Source organism: Esox lucius, chromosome 16 (assembly GCF_011004845.1).
Source record: "Esox lucius isolate fEsoLuc1 chromosome 16, fEsoLuc1.pri, whole genome shotgun sequence".
Classification (NCBI taxonomy): Eukaryota; Metazoa; Chordata; class Actinopteri; order Esociformes; family Esocidae; genus Esox; species Esox lucius.
In genome coordinates, this window is record NC_047584.1 from 26,904,430 (window position 1) to 26,928,912 (window position 24,483).

At 41.0% G+C, this 24,483-nt stretch overlaps 1 protein-coding gene and 1 long non-coding RNA gene across 3 annotated transcripts; both read right to left on the bottom strand.

The window, feature by feature from the left end:
- Positions 1 to 10,156: 10,156 nt before the first annotated feature.
- Positions 10,157 to 10,514, bottom strand: LOC117595643. Its single transcript, XR_004576901.1, has 3 exons — positions 10,476 to 10,514; positions 10,282 to 10,397; positions 10,157 to 10,194 (listed from the first exon to the last, which is right to left on the bottom strand). It is a non-coding gene; the product is annotated as an uncharacterized LOC117595643 (long non-coding RNA).
- Positions 10,515 to 11,262: 748 nt separating this feature from the next.
- Positions 11,263 to 13,608, bottom strand: LOC109616702. 2 transcript variants are annotated; one of them, XM_020054516.2, is made up of 5 exons: positions 13,529 to 13,608; positions 13,050 to 13,379; positions 12,612 to 12,705; positions 12,231 to 12,279; positions 11,263 to 12,107 (listed from the first exon to the last, which is right to left on the bottom strand). In XM_020054516.2, the coding sequence occupies exons 1-5, from the start codon at positions 13,605 to 13,607 to the stop codon at positions 12,021 to 12,023; spliced, it is 639 nt and encodes a 212-aa protein (XP_019910075.2). In that variant the 5' UTR covers position 13,608; the 3' UTR covers positions 11,263 to 12,020. The 2 variants fall into 2 exon arrangements, with proteins under 2 accessions (XP_019910075.2, XP_019910074.2); XM_020054515.2 differs by having other exon boundaries at positions 12,231 to 12,282.
- Between the last annotated feature and the right edge of the window lie 10,875 nt (positions 13,609 to 24,483).

The window sequence follows — 24,483 nt, forward strand, 5'->3', positions numbered from 1 at the left end:
AAATATGCTGCATCAATAAATAAAAACACAGTTGTATTTTCATTCTGTTTCTATCACACTTCCAGATCAACAGTGATAGGGCTCATAATTGGCTCTACTGGTTTGTTACCATAGTAACTAACAGTAATATCCTATTTTCCATACAGCATGTCCAATTGGTAATGTTTGTGTCCAGGCTGGCGGCCACCTTTATTTAGGAGTTTATTCTGGGTTGTGTTGGAGGTAATGCATTATTTCGAATCCAGAATTGTTAAACAAAAGGGAGGACAAGAGCACTGTACGTTGTTTCCAGCCTGCAGGACTTACGAGAACTACAATACACCTTTGCTTTTATTTTTTTCATTGGATATTAAATCAAAATTGACCTGACAAATGCTGTCTCTCTGGATGTTTTCCCGAAAGGCTGTCAAATCTCTCGTCTTCAGTTGCGTGACTGTTGGTCATAGGCTATGGGAGAATCATGCTGCGCTACACTGACACGGAGAATCATGCTGCGCTACACTGACACACATTCCTCCCGGCCAATGTTCCTTTTATCGCGCAATGCTCGAAAAAAATCTTTGCAGCGTTCACCAAGCCTAAGTAAAAAAGAAATGCGGTTATTTTAAGATGGAATGGCTGTCGGAGTGTGTGCAAACGAACAACAATCGGTAAAACTAAGTGAGATTTATTATTTTTCGAGTGAGAAAAGGTCTGCCCTGCAAAAAATGCTGCGAAGCCGAAGTAGCAATTAAGCGAATTTTCAGAAGGAATTATGTTGACTGAATGGAAGTTGGACAACCTCAAGCGTCACATTCAGCAGAAAAGTCATTTGGATGCTGTTGGAATTGTACCAAGAATCAAGATGGGAAAGGGCTATTGGTACATTAAATTGCGGGAGAGCGCAAAAGACCGAGAGAAGAGGAACGAGCTATCACATAAAAATACATCTGACCCCGAGCTAAGTTCTCATCGACAATATTCTACTCGCCATCAAAATGATTGCATCAATGCTGTCGGTTAAAAAAATCCACGATCACATGGCAAAGTATGTGAGTATACCAAAAATCTGGCGAAGCAAAACCTATGCCTTTGAATATGTGAACTCAATCAATTAGAGAGTGCCGAATGAGACCATGTGCCATGCTAAAATGCACCGCATACCCTGATAGTAGATTAGACCACAGACCTAACAGTGCACAAAATGCTAGTCATATATATATTAAATAAAGGGAGGAAAATGACGTCAACTATAAAACTGTTCGGCTGCATCATCCTGCTGACAGCATGCACTGCTCAGGATATTGTGCAGGCAATAACTCAGTTTTACTCCAAGCATGGACTGGACATGCAGAGACTGGTGATGCTGAACTCTGATGGCGCCTCTGTAATGCTTGGAAAGCACAACGGAGTTGCAGCTTTATTAATCAATCAATCACATTTATTTATAAAGCCCTTTTTACAACAGCAGTTGTCACAAAGTGCTTTACAGAGACACCCGGCCTTAAACCCCAAGGAGCAAACAACAGTAGTGTTGGATTTCAGTGGCTAGGAAAAACTCCCTAATTAGGCCGAATTTTAGGAAGAAACCTAGAGAGGACCCAGGCTCAGAGGGGTGACCGGTCCTCTTCTGGCTGTGCCAGGTGAGATATTAAGAGTCCAATTGGAATAATAAATACATTTCTCTGGGCTAAATCCAAAATCTATTTGATTCTAGACTAGGACAAAAGTGTGACCAGATGGACAAGGACAGGGACAGCAACGGGCCACCCAAACCATGTACTCCGCAGGTGTGGACCAGGACCTCATCTCCTCCTAAAATGTAAAACTGGAGGAGACTGAGAAAAGTTAGAAGTGCATTCCTCATATCCCCCAGCACAATAATATAGCAGCGTAACACCTTGGAACTGAGACGGGGGGGTCTGGCGACACTGTGGCCCTACCAGGGGGAGGCCCCGGACAGGGCCCAACAGGCAGGAAATCATTCCACCCACATTGCCAGGCATCAACCAAAGGGACACCCACCAACCGCAATTAAAGCGGCAAATACCACACCTAGCTGAACAACATTGTGTGGCCCATAGAGAGAACTAGGTCATTGATGATGCCTGGAAAGATTAGCCTTTGATGTGAGATGTGGAAACTCTTCTTAGAACTATATATTCCACTTTCTGGCGGTCCACTGTGAAGAGGGGCATAATGGAGGACCTAGCAAAGGCCTCTGTACGAAGTGCGATGGCTGTCTCGGCACCAAGCTGTGAATGCTGTTCTGAGGAACTACACTGCTTGAAGAATACTGCAAGAGAGAATTCAGTGATAACAGAGATGCAGTGGCAAAGTACTGCTACAAAAAGCTGAGTAATTCAATGTTAAAGGTTACTCTCACTGCTCTGGGAGATGTTTTGGGACGAGCTAGCACAACTCTGCCTTTCTTTTCAGAGACGCAACCTGACTGTGATGGAATGGCACTGCTTTGCAAGAGCAAAGATTAAGCTCTGTGATCACTTGGATGCTCGTTTTCCACAGGATGAATTAAAGGAGTGGTCTGCATTTGACATTGAAGCATTGACCTCAGATATCAGTTTTGACTATGGATCAAGAGACATTGCTACACTGGCAAAGAAGTATGAGGCCATTCACCACTACCCACAGTCTATGGAGGCCATTAACAGTCAATATGCTGAATTCAAGTACATAATGAAGCAAAAACTTAAACAAGGGTCAATCAGCACATTCTTAGATATGGTGGCGGCAGCACTTAGATGTGAGGAGCTAAAGGAGGTCTCACAGCTTGTGGATATTTGTGCTACATTTCAAGCTTCCAGTGCAGATTGTGAAAGAGGCTTTAGTTTAATGCATCATATCAAAACAGCATCCAGAAATCATCTTGAAGTGGCACATTTGAAGTGGCACAAAGTCAAAGCAAGAAGGTGACGGGCCGTCAACCTGGACAAAGTGTACAACTATTGGAGAAGTGAGAAGGACAGAAGGGAAAAAATAAGGTGACATTTAAGTCAGATTTGTGTTCATTCTGGTGTCATTTATTGAGAATTTTCCTTTATGGATATTAATCGTTAAATGTTGTTACAACTAGATCATTTGTGGGTAGTAGAAATGCTAATAAAAAACGGTGTAGTTATATATTTTACAGACAAAGAGTTACAGGAATTTACACTGTATCACATGCTTCTGATACAACACACATTGTGCAAAATGTGAATGTTTTAATGTGAACAAAATGTAATCTCTGAAAGGTGTACTCTTCCAGAGCAGGACCCTCACACTGACATATAACATACTATACAGCTCATTAACAATATCATGTTTGTCTTTTTCATTTTAAGTGGGCCAAATCACTTATATTAAAAGTAAACTAACAGAAATGACTGCTGTAATCGGATACTTTTAATAAGCCATGTAACTTGCTATGGTCTCGGGTTTTGGACCGGTCTGATATTGGTGTGTGGCCACAGTGTGCATGTCTGATGTTGCTCACAGTGGTCCACAGTGTACTCAGGGCTTTTTTGTGTATGCCCAGACACATGGAAAATGTGAGGGAACATTGCCCCCAGCGTCCTTTCCCTCCATAAAACACACTCAGCAACAGCATATATGTTGTGAAACCAATGTAATGGCGGCTGTTACACAATTTAGAATTAACTCACAAAAATGTGACCCGAGTATATAGCAATTAAGTGTACAACACTTCAGTCCAATCAGACCAGCTCAACCTTACTATGTCCCAGCCCCCTATGGCAGTTGCCGAGCAAAGTACAGACACCATGCAAATGCTAATCCTAAAGGTTTTACCCCTCTGTTGCACTTGCACTATGGAAATACAAAATGTTCCACCACCTTATTGCTTTGGAAATGCAAAGCACACAGACAATGAAAATACATATGTGTATTTATGAATTTATCTATTTAATGATAAGGCATATTTAGTCCTCCATACTGGGTAAGAGTTTCTGCCAAATGTGTAAGTTAAGATACTGAAGGTAAGAGACTGCCAAGCACACAAGTGGGAGGACGGTGTGGGTTTTCAAACCTACACAGGATGTGTTTGTGTGGTCTCAACAGAATGGGTGTATGTACATATGTGTTTTCTTCTATGACATGGTGATGAGAGGAAACACCACAGCATGAAAACTGATGTGGTTTTATGGAACAAGCTGTCATCAATAATGAGAGATCTGTTTAAAGGACAGTCCTCCTCTGGTGGTCCTCTGGCCAAAGAGATACATCTGTAGTGTTGACTTAAAGAATAAAAAAAAATGAAATCTCATGTATTGTATTCAGACCTTTAATTCAGTATTTTATAGAAGCACCTTAGGCAGTTCAATTCATAACCCTGACAGAATCCCAATTTCACACATGAAATATAAACATTTGGCAAAACAGCTTATACAACATGCATAGAAAATTCCAAATATGACCGCAAAATTAAGGACAGAATGACATCACTTAAGTGATGCTCCTCACTTCGAAAGTGAAAATTATTGTTATCCCAGTATATTAATAGTAATGCATTGACACATCACACATTGACATCACAATACATTTTACATTTACATGGGTACACTTCTACCCATGTTAAGAAACAATGTCACATACAAAATTAAAATGTCGTGATGATGAGGAATCTGGATGTCTAGTATTTCTAACCACGCAATTAACCGAACATTACTTGGAACTTCTGAGTTGGGGATCAGGGTGACGGTTGACCAGGAACCACACAGAGAGGGGGAGTAACCTATGGACATTCTGAAGACGATGGAGATCAGAAAAAGTGGTCTTTTGTGAGAGATAGCAAGTGTGTCTGAGACATTGTCACCTTGAACCTCAGAGACGATATAGCTGCAAAGCATTGACTCCTAAATGTGCCCAGAGTACAAACCAAAATGTCATGTTGACCAGTTGTTAACAAAATTTCATTCCCTCCAGCGTTTGTGATTACTTGTCTCAATACAGCAAAACATTCATCACACCCTTAGGTGTTCACCCATAATAAAGTTACTCATTCGAAGTGACACCATAAAATGTATACCTCTGTGATGAGAGCACACTTTGAGTTCCATGTACATCAGCCTTTCGACAAGGATGGAGAACACAGGAAATTACTGGAGGAAATCGATAGGGATTGTTCTAAATGTCTTAAAATAACTTATAATGTTATTGTTTCTCCCTCACACCAACACATTCAGTAGATACATTTTATTCCAAAGTTGATGTTCTTTAAAGGGGTCATGGTTACTGTAAGACATTGTCGAAATCCCTGAGTTCCCTGAAATGTCAAGATGGAATTTTCCAATTATTACAAACAGTCAAAATCTGTGGGCCCCCATTAACTGTGGGGGATTTTTCCAAAAATTTCAAAACGTATACAGTACTGTTATTGTCTTCCTCTCTCACCGACACATTCAATAGGTTTTTTAAATACTGAAGCAGATCATCATTCAATAAACATGTGGACCGTTTCTGTTAGCATCCAGCAATATCTGTGACCCCTGTAAATCGAGAGGGATCATTCTAAATATCTCTAAACAATGTTATTGTTTCTTTCGCACCCCAACACATTCAAAATGCTTATTTCATTCTAGAGCTGACTTCGATTTTTTTTTAAATGGGCACACCTTTTCTGTCAGCCACCTCCTCCAAAAATAACTAAACCTACACTGACACCTGCAGGATTCACCTTTACAGCTGCTGGCTATAGTAACACACAGCTGTGTAAACTAAGCTACACAAACGATAGTGATTGTCAGACGAATATATCGAGTAGATTGACATTCAATGAAAGGGGGACACGTTTTCTCTCAACAACTGTCGAAAGTCATGATCCCTTGTCAATCAAGGAGGACTGTTCAAAATGTCATTACACTTCTACAGTTATTATGTCTTTCACTCCAAAGCACATTCTATGAGTTGATTTCATTCTGGAGCAGATTTTATTTAAAAGAACAAGCTGGCATGGATGGCAAAACAAGGCAAAGCAGGTATTCTCCCTATCAATCAATAGTGATTTTTCCTAAAATAAATATTTTTTAATACAGAATACTATTTTGTGACTCTCCCTCACTGACTAGAGTTCAATTCAGTGTAACTAAACGTAGACAGACCCCTTTGGTATTCCAACCCCTCATTTCTCAGCCCCAAGGTTTTGTTGCTTTCTCTTTGGGTTTCAGGCTAGGTGATTTGTAAAAAGGCCTTTAATAAATACATTTGATATCATTCAATGAAAAAGGGGGATACGGTTTCTGGCAGCTAGTCGTCAAAATGCGTGTCCCTGTCAATCAACAGTCATTTACCCCAAAATGTATAGTTCTACTGTTTTTTCTCTTCCTCACGAACACTTTCAACATTTTCATTTCATTCTAGTATGGAGATTAAGTTAAGAAAAAAGAGGCACAATTTCTGTCAGCCACTGGCAATATGTGCCCTACAATTAATCTAAAGGGATTTTTACAAGAACAACCAAATGTAGTTTAACTGTTGATTGACAGGGATATAGATTTTGGCGGCTGAATGGCAGAAACCGTGTCCCCTTTTTCAATGAATGATAATCTATTCCATATATTTCTCTGGCAAATATATCCACTGTGTAGCTCAGTTTGTAGAGCAGTGTGCTACTCACTCCAGAGGGCCAGTAGTGTATAGCTGTAACAGAAATGTTGACCTTTGCATGATCTTTTCTGACTGCTTTTAGGCAGGTTTGATCCTGAAACTTTTTTTTTGCACCAATGTCAATATATTTCATGGTGTATAATTGAATTGTAAAGATAGGTCATTTTTATGTTGTTTTCTAATGAATGCAAAGAGCAATTAATGGGAAAATGATCTAGATTTATGCATATATATATATATACATATATATTTGTTTCTAATCATTATTCAATGCTTTTGCTAAAAGAAAAACATATCTTGCTTTTGACTACAATTCACATTCTTTACAAGTAATTTAATACATTGCCATGCATTTCAATTGTGGCTTTTATTTTGAAAATGAAAATCAGATTTGTTGCTGCCAGCATAAAATCCTGCTGCTTGCAGACAGTTCCCCCTAGCGGTTGCATGAGGTGTAAGATGTTCTCAATGACCTCCAGCGGAGATTTGTTACTTAAAAAAACAAAATACAGCAAAACCATGATGTACTATTATTTTACATATTTTAGCTACAAAATAAACACGAAATTGTGACCATACAGTTATTACAAAGGAATGACGCTGTTCATACATAACATTTGCTGGGATCAGCTGCAGGGAAAACATCTATGGTGCAACAGATCCAACTACAAAAGTGTAATTCCAAAAAGTTGTATTTATATTAATTAGAAGACATTGTCTTACTAAGCAAAAATCTTGTGTGATTACACACTTGGAATAACATTCTACAGGATGTCTTAGAATTACTTCTTTTTTTTCCACCAGTAAAATAATCTATACCAATAAATAATGATTATATTGTAATTACAAAGTAATCCATTTGATATTACATTTTGTTAATTCAGTTGTGTCAATGTAAAGGTCACCACTTTTATTTAAAATTGAATGTAACAGTGGTTGATTTGGATATGAACTCAAATTAACAAAGGAAATTAACATAGGAAAAACACCACATCAATATGTGGACACTCTCAAACCTTGTTTAAATTTTGAGATATATTCAGTAAGTTTGATTTATTCTAGGTAAATTGACTGGCGCCACAAAACCAAACGGTGGCCAAGGCGTTATTGCACCCGGTTTACTAAGAAAATGACATTGACTTTGTTTGGATTATGGTTTAGATTGTTTAGTCCACTGGGCAGGCAGACAGTTCAAGAGGCAGGCAGTTCAAGAGGCAGGCAGGTCAAGAGGCAGGCAGGTCAACAGGCAGGCTTCTATACATGGAGACAAATGGGGACCGGGCACGGCGAGGAGAAACAATCAGACTGGGAACGAATGCAGCGAAAGAGCACGATGCGAAAGCTTGGCAGGTCCACTACGAACAATACCTCACACCTGAGTTGTGGTGGAGAACTGGCTAATATAGGGAGTTCACGAGGCGCAGGTGTTTAGCATTCCGGTGATTGGGATCTGGATTGCGTTGAGTGGACGTAGTGGTGGCTGGCAGGGGGCGCGGGAGGGAGGAGCTGGAGCAGGAACGATGCGAGGACCTCAAACTACAGCACTTTGGTTCACACTTCTTATATTAAATGGGCTTTATAGGTAAATGTGACTTGACAATGGATGGAGTGGCTTAAGAAAGGTACATTGTTGTGAAATTATCAAGCGTTTGCGGGAGTAACGAACCAGGCGCAGGCAGAAGGTAGTCGGTGTTGATATCTTTAATTAAACAAACAACGAGCACAACAAAAACAATGAAAGAAAAGGGCTGACTTCAGCAGCAAAAATGAATGTAAGCAACGGTATAAGGAACTTACATTTAACAGCAACACACACGACATTAAACACAACAACAATAATCCAGGATGTGGGGAGCAGAGGAGAAACATTTAAACACATACTAATGAGCAAACAGTTGCACAAAAGTAGAATGAAGAAATCCAGGATAACTGAAAAAGCGCTGCTTGACTTAGCGTCATCCGCTCATCGCGGCTTAATCGGTTGCACGTTTGCCGAGCCAGGATGAGAAGGTGAAGCTATGTCAAGCCAGGTGTAGATAGTCGGGATAAGTGCACGTCCACGGCGTTCTTAAATAGACCACGGTATCGATCACAGATTCACTGATTCAGAGATGGAGAAGACGCGTGCGGCATATTTTTCACCCGAGGAGCAGCAACTAATTATGGAAAGTTATGAGGAGGTAAAGCATATAATATGCAGAAAAGGAAATACGGCGGCTGTTATTAAACTGAGAGAAAAAGCCTGGCATACAATAGCGGACCGACTGAATGCGGAAGGATTTAAAAATATCTACTTTCTAGAAAAGTTGTACACTGTTTTAATTGCTTTTAATATGCTTGTTTTATGTGTCGGTTTCAGTGCTGTATCTCGTTGTGTGCTAAATGTGCTGGTTGTACTGTAGGTGTCTTTGAGTAGCCTTACATGAAAAGCACAATATAAAACTCTCATGCGAGAATGTTTTACAACCATGTGCACAAATTTCTAGAAGCTATGTCTAAGTCTAAATATCTTCCTACAATTAATGTTCATACAGAACAAATGTGACTGGGCAAAAAAGAACCTGGCAACAAGTAAAGATCAAATATAAAAACATTTTGCAAGCTGGTAAGTGCCTTAACGGTGTGCAAATGGTATGTAGAAACTACTTACAAGATGCCTGCTCACATTTTATCTAAACAGATTTTAGCCAGCTGCAGACTTCCCCCCCCCTCCCCAGCTGAGGAAATGGCCCTTGATTTGAACCAAGGAGGTCCTGTGATGGAAGGATCTGTATGTAACAGGATCCAGATGCAGTACCAAACTGACAAGTGACGGCACTAAAATAAAAAGCTTAAGAAGCATTGTGGTGTTCCCAGTGTGATGAATGTACACTACACTATGCAAAGGTATTAGTTCAGTGAGGTGAGATGAAAATTGAGGTTATGAAAGCAAAGTAAGCTACTATAATATCGAATAAAACATTAGGCCTAATTAAGGAGTAACACAAACAATCCTTTATTGGAGAAGGACAAGACAATGAAATCACTCATCTGAAATAATGTATTGGTCTCTGACCAGCCTGCCATTAATGTCATCTGGGAATATAGCTGCATTGTCCCACTCAATCTCCGGTGCCACTGCTGGACCCCTTTCCTTCCTCAGACAGGTAATATTATGTAGGACCGTGCAGGCTACAGTAATGTCACAGGCCCTGTCTGGGGTGACCCTCAGGTGGTGGAGACACTGAAATCGTGACTTGAGAAGACCAAATGCCATCTCAATTCAGGCCCTTGTTCTTGCATGGGCAAGATTGTATCCTTGCTGTGCTGCTGTCTGAGGGTCTGCAAGGGGAGTGAGAAGTTATGTCTCACAGGCATAACCCTTGTCTCCCAGCAGAACGGCAGAGAATTCACCTGAGAATACAAAATGTGATCATTACAACTACACAAGTAAAACCTTTGACACAATTGTGTTTATCAGTGAAATGTGTGTGGCCTACCTTGTGATAGTCGCTGGGAAATGGTACTGGACCTAAAAACTCGGGAGTCATGGATGGACCCAGGCCACTTTGCCTCCACATTGGTAATGATGCAGGCAGCATCACAGATCATCTGAAACAATGCAATGTTTCCTATTCAGTATACATGTCATGCACAGAATACATTTGGGCTAGTTGACAGTAACTAAATCATTTTTACCTGAACATTGATACTGTGGAAGGATTTTCTGTTGACACAATCTCCCTCGTGGGCCCTTGAGGGGCGTTTAATGCGGATCTGTGTGCAGTCCAGCGCACCAATGACATTAGGGAAAGCTGTAACACAAAATAGTCTGAGTATATCCTGTGACTGTTGTAATGTAACACGTTTTTGTAATCTGTAACTCATGTTACCTGCAATCTTGTAGAAATCTCTTTGATGAAGCACATTCTTCTGTGGCCAGCGAATGTAATAAAGATGTGTGCCAAGGATTTCAGTGCCAAACACACTTCTGACACAACGGCAAATAGTGCCTTTATTTAGAATTTCGGCATGTCCCACGGCATATACAAACATGCCGCTTCTAAAAAAACACAGTGCCACACAATAACGGATTCCATCTCCAGTAAATCGATACCTCTCATGCAGGTACTCGTCGGGAAAAGATTAAGGGTCTGATCTGTCCCGAAACACCCTCTCACGTTTGAAAGCACGTCTAAATATCAGCGCTTCTTCATCCAAAACGTCATTCAGAAATGGGCATGCCATGGTGCAGGGAGAAACACAGGTGAATGGGACTTTATATAATGCCCTCATCACTGACTTCATTGAAATCCCCGTTGCAAATTCATCAACCATTACAAACCATCTAAACTGCAGTAGTAGTATTTAAATCAAAGTCGTCACAGCAATAGTGACAAGTAATGCATGTTAACAATGAAGTAGAAAACATTCAGAAGACAACGGAACAACTGTTAAAGACGTTTATTTCGGATCAGAGCGGCAGCTGATTTAACACATAAGACTCCAGGATTAATCTTAGCCTGGCTGTTAGCCTGCTCTGGAGCAGGCTAGCTGCAAAGAATAAATCTCCATGGTTACTTGGCTGGGTTTAATTCAGCCTGCTTTTGTGCAACCAAGTCAAAGCTAAATTAATCCAGGATAACTTGGATATCCCAACTTAATCCCTTATCCTGGTTTTGTGCAACAGGCCCCTGGTGTGAACAGTGATTAAATGTGACACAAAACAAGTCCGGGATGTGTTCATACGTATGAGAGTGCACGGAACCGTTGCTGCTCACCGAACCGTGACAGAAATGTTCCATTCAAAACCTGGAACAAAATCCAATTGAGAAAATGTGGAAAAAGTTGAAAATTGCTTGTCCTTGATCCAACTTCCTAAATCTAACTTGATGCAGCTTGATCAATTTTGAAAAAAGAATGGGCAAAGATACAACATTGTTATGTGCAGATGTACAAAGATAGTAGAGTTTTGACCAAGGGGTGGCTACTTGGAAAATCTATTATTTTCTATTTTGTATTTGTAATTAATTAGAACAATTTGGATATTTTATTTTTTGCATTGACAGTATGGGCTATATTCGTGTTGATCAGTGGCACCAACTCCCAATTAAATATATCTTGATTTCATGTTGTAATATAATAAAATATCCAAAGCGGGTGAATACTTTTGAGTATCAAAAACATGCAAATTGCCCATACACAACCACTATAAAGTCCAACATTATCATTAAACATTATTACAAAATGTCATTCCACCAAGATTTTCCAGCTGGGATGTTGACTACTGTGGATAGTTACATGCTTGTTAATGCCAGAGGGGTTGTTAAATTAAAAATGTTTGTCCTGTAGGAGAAATGGTTATAGGGAGAACGTAGACACAGAGATGAGAGGTGAGAGCAGAACAAAAGATAAGAAAGGACATTTCATTCTATTTATTAATTCTTTTCACTTAAAGTAATTACAGTTTTTATCATGCCTCCCGCCTCATCCAGATGAAAAAGATCTCCGTAAACCTGCTGAAACTGAATATGGAGATAAACAGATGAGGTGTGAATGTATTAGACAGTAATGCATAATAGAAGATAAAATGAATACACAACATGCACCTGGCTTTCCCCCCAGTATATTCAAATGTTGTAACTCACCTCTACTTCTGTATCCTGGAGACCTACACCCTGGTCCTGTTGTCGTTTCCTGCTGAAATAATATGGTCATAATATGTATAAAAGAAGAAATTCTGATCCTGTGTCCACTGGTACCCAATGTAGCACCTTCATGCACCACTCTAAACATGGTGAGAAGTAACATTTTGGTTGGACCTTGGGTTCAAATTGCATTTTATTAATTTGCATTGAATATTAGAATATGAAAAAAAGCTGCCACACTTTTTAAACAAGTTACCAATTGGATGTTACACATTTAGCATTTTCTAGAATTTAGCAAAACATTAATTAATACAATATATTTTTAGAATGTTATAGAAGGAAGCATTACCTCACTAAGCTACAAGACATTGAGATACCAACCTATACCACCAGACTACACAGCAGATGAATATGCAAAGAGCACTTCCAATTACAGCAGCAGGCCTTATATAGAGTAAATCCTGTCCAGCAGACCCTGTGTCCATTCAAACAGAAAAAAACAATCATAGGAATCTGATCATTGGGGAAATGTGACTTGGTTGCCATTTACCTTCACTCTACAAAGAGACTAACTATGTTGTTACAGCTATGTTAAATGTAGAAATGTGTCTGTCATAGTTTAACTATTTCACAATACACAATACAAATTACAGAGACCCATGGGTGTACAGGTCATTTTTTATAGTTATATACAAACATAATTTGATAATAAACTTGTGTGTTACTACATTTGCAACAATTTGCTATATATTCATTTTATTAATGCTAATACCGATAGTTCTCCCTAATATTAATTATAAAAACCCTCTGTGCATTTACCTTTAGGATCAGTGATGGTCAAACTCCACTTAGTTGTCCGTACACCCCGATCCCCTGTTATAATACAGCTGTAGTTCCCTGTGTCAGTTAGCTGAACATTATGAATCTTCAACACAAGCGGATTAACAGGGTCAATAGACATCCTTTCTGATGTAAGGTTGTTGAAAGTAGTTTCATTCTTCCAGAATCTATGAGAAAAAGTAGTGAACGACAGTGTTTCACTTTTCCAGATGACAGCATTTGCCAGTCCATCACACTGCAAAGTCACATTTTCCCCCAGAGTAGCAGTTTCATTTTTAGGAATAATTGCTGGGATGTTTTTGCTAGATTCTAAATAAAGAAAAAAGAGAAAAGACATCAGTAAAATGGTGTACTTAAAAAGAATGTAGTAAACCGTATAGACAGTATGTACAGCTATCATCAAATACAAACTAAGTCCCCCACACACACACAGTATATATCCATTGACTGTACTCTACCTGTGCAGACTAGATCCAGGATGATGACCACAGACAACAAATCCCAGGACAGGAGAGTTGCCGTGACAAGCTTGGACATGACTGACAGAAAGAGACAGACATACAGAGTGGAGTGGAACAGGGGTTGGTGTCACGGCTAGCTAACGAGGAACTACTCAGAAAGTGGGTGGGACATGAACATGTGAGTTATGTTGTACTCGTGTGGTTAATCTGAAGACGATGGAGATCAGAGGAAGTGGTCTTGTGAGAGTGAAACAGACGAGTGAGTGTACCTGAAATATCACAGCCTAGGACTTCAGAGACAACCATTAACAAAACAGCTGATTACTGATTGCACATTTTAAATTCAATATATCCTGCTGTCCAGTTGTCTTCCACACACCAATTTCTGTTTGGAACAAAAATTGTCAAAACACCCAGTTTATAAATATATATAGATTATATACACCGATCAGCCATAACATTATGACCACCTGTGTAGGTCCCCCTTTTGCAGCCAAAACACCCCTGACTCGTTGAGGCATGGACTCCACTAGACCTTTGAAGGTGTCCTGTGGTATCTGGCACCAAGACATTAGCAGCAGATCCTTTAAGTCCTGTATGTTGCGAGGTGGAACCTCCATGGATTGGACATGTTTGTCCAGCACATCCCACAGATGCTCGATTGGATTGAGATCTGGGGAATTTGGAGACCAAGTCAACACCTTGAACTCGTTGTTGTGTTCCTTAAACCATTCCTCAACCATTTTTGCTTTGTAGCAGGACGCATTATCCTGCTGAAAGAGGCCAATGCCATCAGGGAATATTGTTGCCCTGAAAGGGTGCACATGGTCTGTAACAATGTTCAGGTAGGTGGTACGTGTCAAAGTAACATCCACATGAATGGGAGGACCCAAGGTATCCCAGCAGAACATTGCCCAAAGCATCACACTGCCTCTACCTGTTTAAAAACCATACAATGGGATTTTCTGGATTTTTGTTTTAGATTCGGTCTCTCACAATTGAAGTGTACCTATGATCAAAATTAAGAAATACATTAACTACATGAAAAACTAAAAACAAGATCATTTTCAAATTTAATGTGTTAAATGTCATCATCATCATCATCTTCCGCTTATCCGGGGCCGGGTCGTGGGGGCAGCAGTCTAAGCAGAGATGCTCAGACTTCCCTCACCCTAGACACTTCTTCCAGCTCTTCCGGGGGGACACCGAGGTGTTCCCAGGCCAGCCGGGAGACATAGTCCCTCCAGCGTGTCCTAGGTCTTCCCCGGGGTCTCCTCCCGGTGGGATGGGCCTGGAACACCTTCCCAGGAAGGCGTTCCGGAGGCATCTGAAACAGATGCCCAAGCTACCTCAGCTGACCCATCTCGATGTGGAGGAGCAGCGGCTCTACTCTGAGCTCCTCCCGGGTGACCGAGCTTCTCACCCTATCTCTAAGGGATCGCCCAGCCACCCTGCGGAGAAAGCTCATTTCGGCCGCCTGTATCTGGGATCTTGTCCTTCCAGTCATGACCCAAAGCTCATGACCATAGGTGAGAGTAGGAACGTAGATTGATCGGTAAATCCAGAGCTTCGCCTTGCGGCTCAGCTCTTTCTTCACCACGACAGACCGATACATCGACCGCATTACTGCAGAAGCTGCACCGATCCGTCTGTCAATCTCCCGTTCCATCCTTCCCTCACTCGTGAACAAGACCCCTAGATACTTAAACTCCTCCACTTGAGGCAGGCACTCTCCACCAACCTGAAGTGGGCAAGCCACCCTTTTCCGATTGAGGACCATGGCCTCAGATTTGGAGGTACTGATTTTCATGCCCACTGCTTCACACTCGGCTGCAAACCGTCCCAGTGCATGCTGAAGGTCCTGGTTTGAAGGGGCCAACACGACAACAACATGAGCCACCAGAAGAGCCTAAACACATCTCTGGAACTCTACTGGAGGGATGGTACACCATTCTTCAAAGAGATCTTCCCTCACAGTGGTGTTTCAGTGATGATGGTTGGGTGCAAAATTGTCGGCCCAAAATCTCCTCTAGGTGTTTTAATTGTGTATTCAGTTTCCTCAATGTAAATATGAAGGCTCTGACATCAGCAATATGGTAGGATAAGTTGTTTTGTTATGATGAATAGCATAAATAAGAAACATGGAAGCAGAAAACTTTACATTTACATCCTGCATATACATTATTTTAATGCTTGAGTGTTCCGTCTCCTCTGAGTGAAGCACATCTGTGTGTCTGGCTCTATGCACATTGAGTTGTAACTTTGCATGTCTAATTAACTTGGATGAGAAATTCTTCTCTTTGGTAGTATTTCCATGACAGGAATGTGGTTAAAATAATGATCACGTACTGGTTGTCAAGGGAGAGAGTAATTCAATTATTTATTGCAGAATTTGATAGTCTGTTGTTCATGATGTTACTCTGTCTTCTAAGACAATGTCTTACAAACTCAATCTCTTCTCACTCAATCTCAAAGAAACTTCCGGTCCTACCTCAGCTTTATAGACATCCCAACCTGCAATACACATAAGCCCATTGGCTATTTACTGCTTGTGCTTTGAATGAACGTGACTTCCTGTATACGGATAAACTGATGGTCTTAACATAACAAGCATACACTTCAACACTTTCATTGGCTAGTTTATGGGTGTGGTAGTTCTGGCCTTTAATTAGACATCCACAGACATTTACACCTTGCCCTGACCCACCTGGACAAAACCAACACATATGTGAAAATGCTATTCATAGACTTCAGCTCAGCATTCAACACTGTCATCCCCTCCAGTCAACAAACTCCATGACCTGGGGATCAGCCCCTCACTTTGCAAACGGGCTTTAGACTTCCTGTCCAACAGACCGCATTCTGTCAGATTAGAAAACTTCACCTCCTCCACCCTGATCCTGAACACTGGTGTTCCACAAGCCTGTCTGCTGAGCCTCTTCCGGTACTCCCTCTTCACCCAAGACTGTGTTCCTAAGTTCCAACACCACCATCAAGTTTGCAGAGAGTAGGCCTGTGATAATAACCATGCAGCCTACAGGGAGGAGGTTAAGCGCCTGGCAGCGTCTAAAGGTCACATCCCAATTCTCATCGATGGCACTGAGGTGGAGCATGTGTCCAGCTTCAAATTCCTGGGTTTCCACATCTCTGAGGACCTCTCCTGGACCCTCAACACCTCAGCCTTGGTCAAAAAGCCGCAGCAACGCCTGTACTTTTTGAGGCTGAAAAAAGCCCATCTGTCCTCCAAGATCCTTCTGAACTTTTACCGCTGCACAATCTAGAGCATTCGAACAAACTGCGCCTCAGTGTGGTTTAGCGGTTGCTCTGTAGCCGACTGGAAGGACCTGCAGTGGGTGGTGAAAACCTCCCAGCACATCACCGGTGGCCCGCTTCCTGCCATCGCAGACCTCCAACTGCACATCCATGCCACAAACTGTTTGCCGTCCTACCATCAGAGAGGCTCTACCGGTCTCTTTGTTCCCACACCAGCAGGCTCAGGAGCAGTTTCTTCCCATCTACTGTAACCCTGCAACCCTGTGACCCTGTGACCCTGTGACCCATTACTAACCATACCCCCACCCTAGCCTCTCAGGGACCTTGTTGCACTACTCCTTTGTATTATTTTGGCACTGCAAAGTCTGATAATGGATGTTTTCAGTTGTTACAGGTACATGTCTACCTCGGGAACCTCACTGCTGCTGTCCCTGCATTTCAGTTGCACATGAGCCTTGCACATTCAATCTGCCACTTGGCTCATTTTGAATTGCCATCGTGCTTGCATTTTAACAGTTGATCTCTCCTGCCTGTTGGGTTCTACTTTTTGTCATCTTGTGTCTGATTGTTGCTGCTGCCATTTTCTTAAGGTGTGGTGCCCATATGACAAACTGAGTGTACAGAGACTAAGGCGAAGAGGCGGAAACATGATGTCAGAATCAAACCTTATATTTTTTGAATATGCAATTTCTATATGCAATTAAATGTTTTTGTTTTGCTTCTAATAAATGTATTGAATGGTGTGATGGCATTTCTATCAAATATAACTATTTTTAAGGTAGGTAAGGATGAGATCAAAATGCTCTCACATACAATTACAGTTTATTATATCAAATTTGCAAATAGAGACAGATAGACACTAACACAAAATCCGTGAGAGTCTGTCGGAAGAACAGTTCAGAAAAACTTTTTGTATAGGTAGGAAAGTGTTGCAACATTGTCACGTGCTGGTGTGTGGAAAGACACAGACGCAAAATCGAAATAACAGGGGTAATCCAGGTTTAATGAAAACAAAAAGGCTCAAACAAAACAAAAAGCAGCAACCAGTGCCGTGGACTAACTGATACACAGGAAAACCAAAACGAACCACACCAGCATGGCAAAATCAAAGGACTTAAATAGGGTCCCCAATTGGAGGCAATGACCAACACCTGCCTCCAATTGGGGAGACCAAAAGGATTGGAGGTGGCTAGATGAGCCACCTCCTGTCCTGTCCTGGCTATGCCCCGAGCCCAGCGCAGAGATGGCTAGGGGCATAGCCAGGACGTGACAATCATCTCACTAAATAACGGACATTTCATCAATACATGTTAATCTGGTCTTAACCAGTTTGGTTTATTCCTCTTATCAGTTTCCCTCTCCACCCCAGGTTTCACCCAAATGCAGGTTGCCCATCTGCATTTTACAAATACCTCTCGCCTTCAATTGTCCACCCATGTCTTTTCTCCCTCTTAATTATGACACCATTAACATATCTTGCATTCTTCCTGCTTGGCAAAATACAGGTTCGGTACCTTTCTAATTAGCCCAAAACTGGTAATTCTCTACTCGCCCTACACATCTGTAAAAGTCACTAATACATGAGTTCAGCAACCCTTGGTGTCAATTCTTAAACTATTTACTCATGTATAAACAAGCATCAAATTAACTGGCCTCAGGCCGCTACTAACAATACTGTATACATCGTGGTCATCCATGATATCATTCCAGTAATTAGGGAACGGAAACAGGTCTGGAATGCCTGGTTCTGGGTCATCATTGGCATGTGTTCAGACCAGTACCTGTGCTGTAACCCTTGAAGCCCACGCTGTTATTAAACATGATAATAACATACAACAAACACGTAAAAAGGCAATAACAGCAAATGCAGCCATTAACATCTTGAATATTGGCGTTCCCCAGGGACCACGCATAGAGAATAACCCTGAGAATGGATCCAATCTGGGGACTTAATCAAGCTCTGCAATTCCTTTATTGGTTTTGTGCACCAAGTTATTGACTTCATCTGATGCATCAGAAACAAAGTACAGCATTCTGACCCTACCACCTTGCGGACAACATCTTGTGATCATATCTAACGCCATTCTCTGTTGTAAGGCAACAGAACAAGTTTCTCTGAGCTCTTTGCCTATTATTGCTGAGATCATTACTTATTTATTCATTCCAGCATTGTTTGCACTCTGCTCCATTACACTAGATATGTACATATATAGATCACATCCCCCGTCGTTATGTAAATATTAATACCTGTACAAAATGAGTGTAATCGGTGTAGTAGGTGCGTGAAATAAGGAGCCAACGCAGGGAGGTAGGTTCAATCGCTAAGGATATAATAACAGAAGGGCACGCATAAAACTCAAGCGTGCAGACAGCTCAATACAAAATGTACACCGCACATAGAACAATACCACACAAAGACAGCCAGAAACACAGGAACTTATATAAGCGATCTAATGAGGGAATGGACACCAGGTGTGTGCAATAACAAGACAGGACAGTGCCGTGGGAGGAGGAGCGGCGTGGCTAGAAGGCCGGCGATGACGCGCACCGAACACCACGTCGGGAGGGGTGGCGCGCGTCCTCCATGCGCGTCCTCGTTACAATGAGTTTTTTCCAGCACCCTTTATGCTCATTGCACTATTGTCTCATCAGTCTTACTATGTTATTGTTCTGTTATTTAATGTGTATTTATGTGTACTGTATATTGCAGTCGGTGACTCTTGTTGAGTGTCCTTTGTTTAGGTTTTTAATGAATAAACACATCGTGAGCCTGCATAAACCAGAGTCAAATTCCTTGTATGTGTACACATACCTGGCGAATAAAGCTGATTCTGATCGTCTGCTGTCAAATTCATGTGTTTCTATCATCTCCACTATCATCTCCACTGTCTTTAGAGCCTTGAGCTCCAAGTTGATCTGACTGCACCAGGATGTTTAATCTCCCACCTGTAGGCGGACCCATCTCCATCAGATGATGGTGTGCAGGGAGAAGAGTAGGGGGGACAGGATGCAGCCTTGAGGGGAGCCAGTGCTGATCGTCAGGGGGTCAGGTAGTTTGCTTCCCCAGCCTATTGTGATGCCTCCTATTGGACAGGAAGGCTGTGATCCACCAGACTGGTCAGAGTGCCCATGATGACCCCTGTCCACCGTTGAAGGCGCTGTGATGGTAATTCCATCGACAGGAACTCTTAATGGAAGTAAGTACAAAGACAAAATTGTATTGGTGCAATTAGCAGTTTATTTTCAAATAGAGAGACGCGTCAAAAGCTTACAGAATAACCCTCTGAGGAATCTCTGAGGAAAATACGTGAAAAGCGAGTATTTATTACAATTGAAACGGGTGTGGTAAGATACTGCCCAGCTTTCTTATGTCAACAATACATAGGTATTACCCAAAGGGCGGGCTGCCCCTTACCTTATCCTTCCTGCTCTAGGTGTTCACTGGCGTGTCTACCAAAATGGGCAAATTGCCCCTACTTTCCCCAAGGGCCACATACATAAGGAACAAAGGACAGATACCCTTATTGGTTTTGGCAGATTAACAGATGGTCAGAGTTTCCAATGATCCGCTGATATTATTCAGACATTTAACAAACCAACCAGCTGATCAGAGCTACATACCAGATCCCCCCATCCTACATTATTTTTATTATCTAAACATGGGGAGTCAACTTTTACTCTGTACTCAGGGCTTGTTATTCCTGGGCTCCACCCACAGCCCACAGTACATTCTGAGCAGCTGCTGGATCATGTACTACGCCTTCTGCCTCCTCTAGGTGCTCAGTATCCTGCTTTATTCACCCCTGATCAACCTTACCATTTGCTGGGATCAGCTGCAGGGAAAACATCTATGGTGCAACAGAGCCAACTACAAAAGTGTAATTCCAAAAAGTTGTATTTATATTCATTAGAAGACATTGTCTTACTAAAGCAAAAATCTTGTGTGATTACACACTTGGAATAACATTCTACAGGATGTCTTAGAATTACTTCTTTTTTTTCCACCAGTAAAATAATCTATACCAATAAATAATGATTATATTGTAATTACATTGTTGTGAAATTATCAAGCGGTTGCGGGAGTAACGAACCAGGCGCAGGCAGAAGGTAGTCGGTGTTGATATCTTTAATTAAACAAACAACGAGCACAACAAAAACAATGAAAGAAAAGAGCTGACTTCAGCAGCAAAAATGAATGTAAGCAACGGTATAAGGAACTTACATTTAACAGCAACACACACAACATTAAACACAACAACAATAATCCAGGATGTGGGGAGCAGAGGGGAAACATTTAAACACATACTAATGAGCAAACAGGGACCTGGTGTGAACAGTGATTAAAGACATGTGACACAAAACAAGTCCGGGATGTGTTCATACGTGTGAGAGTGCACGGAACCGTTGCTGCTCACCGAACCGTGACAGAAATGTTCCATTCAAAACCTGGAACAAAATCCAATTGAGAAAATGTGGAAAAAGTTGAAAATTGCTGTTCACCAAAGTCCTCGATCCAACTTCCTAAATCTAACTTGATGCAGCTTGATCAATTTTGAAAAAAGAATGGGCAAAGACACAACATTGTTATGTGCAGATGTACAAAGATAGTAGAGTTTTGACCAAGGGGTGGCTACTTGGAAAATCTATTATTTTCTATTTTGTATTTGTAATTAATTAGAACAATTTGTATATTTTATTTTTTGCATTACACAGTATGGGCTTTATTCGTGTTGATCAGTGGCACCAACTCCCAATTAAATACATCTTGATTTCATGTTGTAATATAATAAAATATCCAAAGCGGGTGAATACTTTTGAGTATCAAAAACATGCAAATTGCCCTTACACAACCACTATAAAATCCGACATTATCATTAAACATTATTACAAAATGTCATTCCACCAAGATTTTCCATCTGGGATGTTGACTACTGTGGATAGTTACATGCTTGTTAATGCCAGAGGGGTTGTTAAATTAAAAATGTTTGTCCTGTAGCAGAAATGGTTATAGGGAGAACGTAGACACAGAGATGAGAGGTGAGAGCAGAACGAAAGATAAGAAAGGACATTTCATTCTATTTACTGAGAATTTCATTCATTTTATTAATTATTTTCACTTTAAGTAACTACAGTTTTTATCATGCCTCCCGCCTCATCCAGATGAAAAAGATCTCCGTAAACCTGCCGAAACTGAATATGGAGATAAACAGATGAGGTGTGAATGTATAAGACAGTAATGCATAATAGAAGATTAAATTAATACACAACATGCACCTGGCTTTCCCCCCAGTATACTCAAATGTTGTAACTCACCTCTACTTCTGTATCCTGGAGACCTTCACTCCGGTCCTGTTGTCGTTTCCTGCTGAAATAATATGGTCATAATATGTATAGAAGAAGAAATTCTGATCCTGTGTCCACTGGTGCCCAATGTAGCACCTTCATGCACCACTCTAAACATGGTGAGAAGTAACATTTTGGTTGGACCTTGGGTTCAAACTGCATTTATATTAATTTGTATTGAATATTAGAATATGAAAAAAAAGCTGCCACACTTTTTAAACAAGTTACCAATTGGATGTTACACATTTAGCATTTTCTAGAATTTAGCAAAACATTAATTAATACAATATATTTTTAGAATGTTATAGAAGGAAGCATTACCTCACTGAGCTACAAGACATTGAGATACCAACCTATACCTCCAGACTACACAGCAGACGAGTATGCAAAGAGCACTTCCAATTATAGCAGCAGGCCTTATATAGAGTAAATCCTGTCCAGCAGACCCTGTGTCCATTCAAACAGAAAAAAACAATCATAGGAATCTGATCATTGGGGAAATGTGACTTGGTTGCCATTTACCTTCACTCTACAAAGAGACTAACTATGTTGTTACAGCTATGTTAAATGTAGAAATGTGTCTGTCATAGTTTAACTATTTCACAATACACAATACAAATTAGAGAGACCCATAGGTGTACAGGTCAGTTTTGAAAGTTATATACAAACATAATTTGATAATAAACTTGTGTGTTACTACATTTGCAACTATTTGCTATATATTCATTTTATTAATGCTAATACCGATAGTTCTCCCTAATATTAATTATAAAAACCTTCTGTGCATTTACCTTTAGGATCAGTGATGGTCAAACTCCACTTAGTTGTCTGTAAACCCCGATCCCCTGTTATAATACAGCTGTAGTTCCCTGTGTCAGTTAGCTGAACATTATGAATCTTCAACACAAGCGGATTAACAGGGTCAATAGACATCCTTTCTGATGTAAGGTTGTTGAAAGTAGTTTCATTCTTCCAGAATCTATGAGAAAAAGTAGTGAACGACAGTGTTTCCCTTTTCCAGATGACAGCATTTGCCGGTCCATCACACTGCAAAGTCACATTTTCCCCCAGAGCAGCAGCTTCATTTTTAGGAATAATTGCTGTGATGTTTTCGCGAGATTCTAAATAAAGAAAAAAGAGAAAAGACATCAGTAAAATGGTGTACTTAAAAAGAATGTAGTAAACCGTATAGACTGTACGTACAGCTATCATCAAATACAAACTAAGTCCCACAGACACACACAGTATATATCCATTGACTGTACTCTACCTGCGCAGACTAGATCCAGGAAGATGACCACAGACAACAAATCCCAGGACAGGAGAGTTGCCATGACAACCTTGGACATGACTGACAGAAAGAGACAGACAGACAGACAGACAGAGTGGAACAGGGGTTGGTGTCACGGCTAGCTAACCAGGAACCACTCAGAAAGGGGGCGGGACATGAACATGTGTGTTATGTTGTACTCGTGTGGTTAATCTGAAGACGATGGAGATCAGAGGAAGTGGTCTTGTGAGAAAGAAACAGACGAGTGAGTGTACCTGAAACATCACAGCCTAGGACTTCAGAGACAACCATTACCCACACAGCTGATTACTGAGTGCACATTTTAAATTCAATATATCCTGTTGTCCAGTTGACTTCCACACACACAAAAATTGTCGAAACACCCGGTTTATAAATATATATAGATTATATACACCGATCAGCCATAACATTATGACCACCTAATATTGTGTAGGTCCCCCTTTTGCAGCCAAAACACCCCTGACCCGTTGAGGCATGGACTCCACTAGACCTCTGAAGGTGTCCTGTGGTATCTGGCACCAAGACATTAGCAGCAGATCCTTTAAGTCCTGTATGTTGCGAGATGGAACCTCCATGGATTGGACATGTTTGTCCAGCACATCCCACAGATGCTCGATTGGATTGAGATCTGGGGAATTTGGAGACCAAGTCAACACCTTGAACTCGTTGTTGTGTTCCTTAAACCATTCCTCAACCATTTTCGCTTTGTGGCAGGACGCATTATCCTGCTGAAAGAGGCCAATGCCATCAGGGAATATTGTTGCCCTGAAAGGGTACACATGGTCTGTAACAATGTTCAGGTAGGTGGTACGTGTCAAAGTAACATCCACATGAATGGGAGGACCCAAGGTATCCCAGCAGAACATTGCCCAAAGCATCACACTGCCTCCACCTGTTTAAAAACCATACAATGGGATTTTCTGGATTTTTGTTTTAGATTCGGTCTCTCACAATTGAAGTGTACCTATGATCAAAATTACAGACCTGTACATGCTTTGTAAGAAATACATTAACTACATGAAAA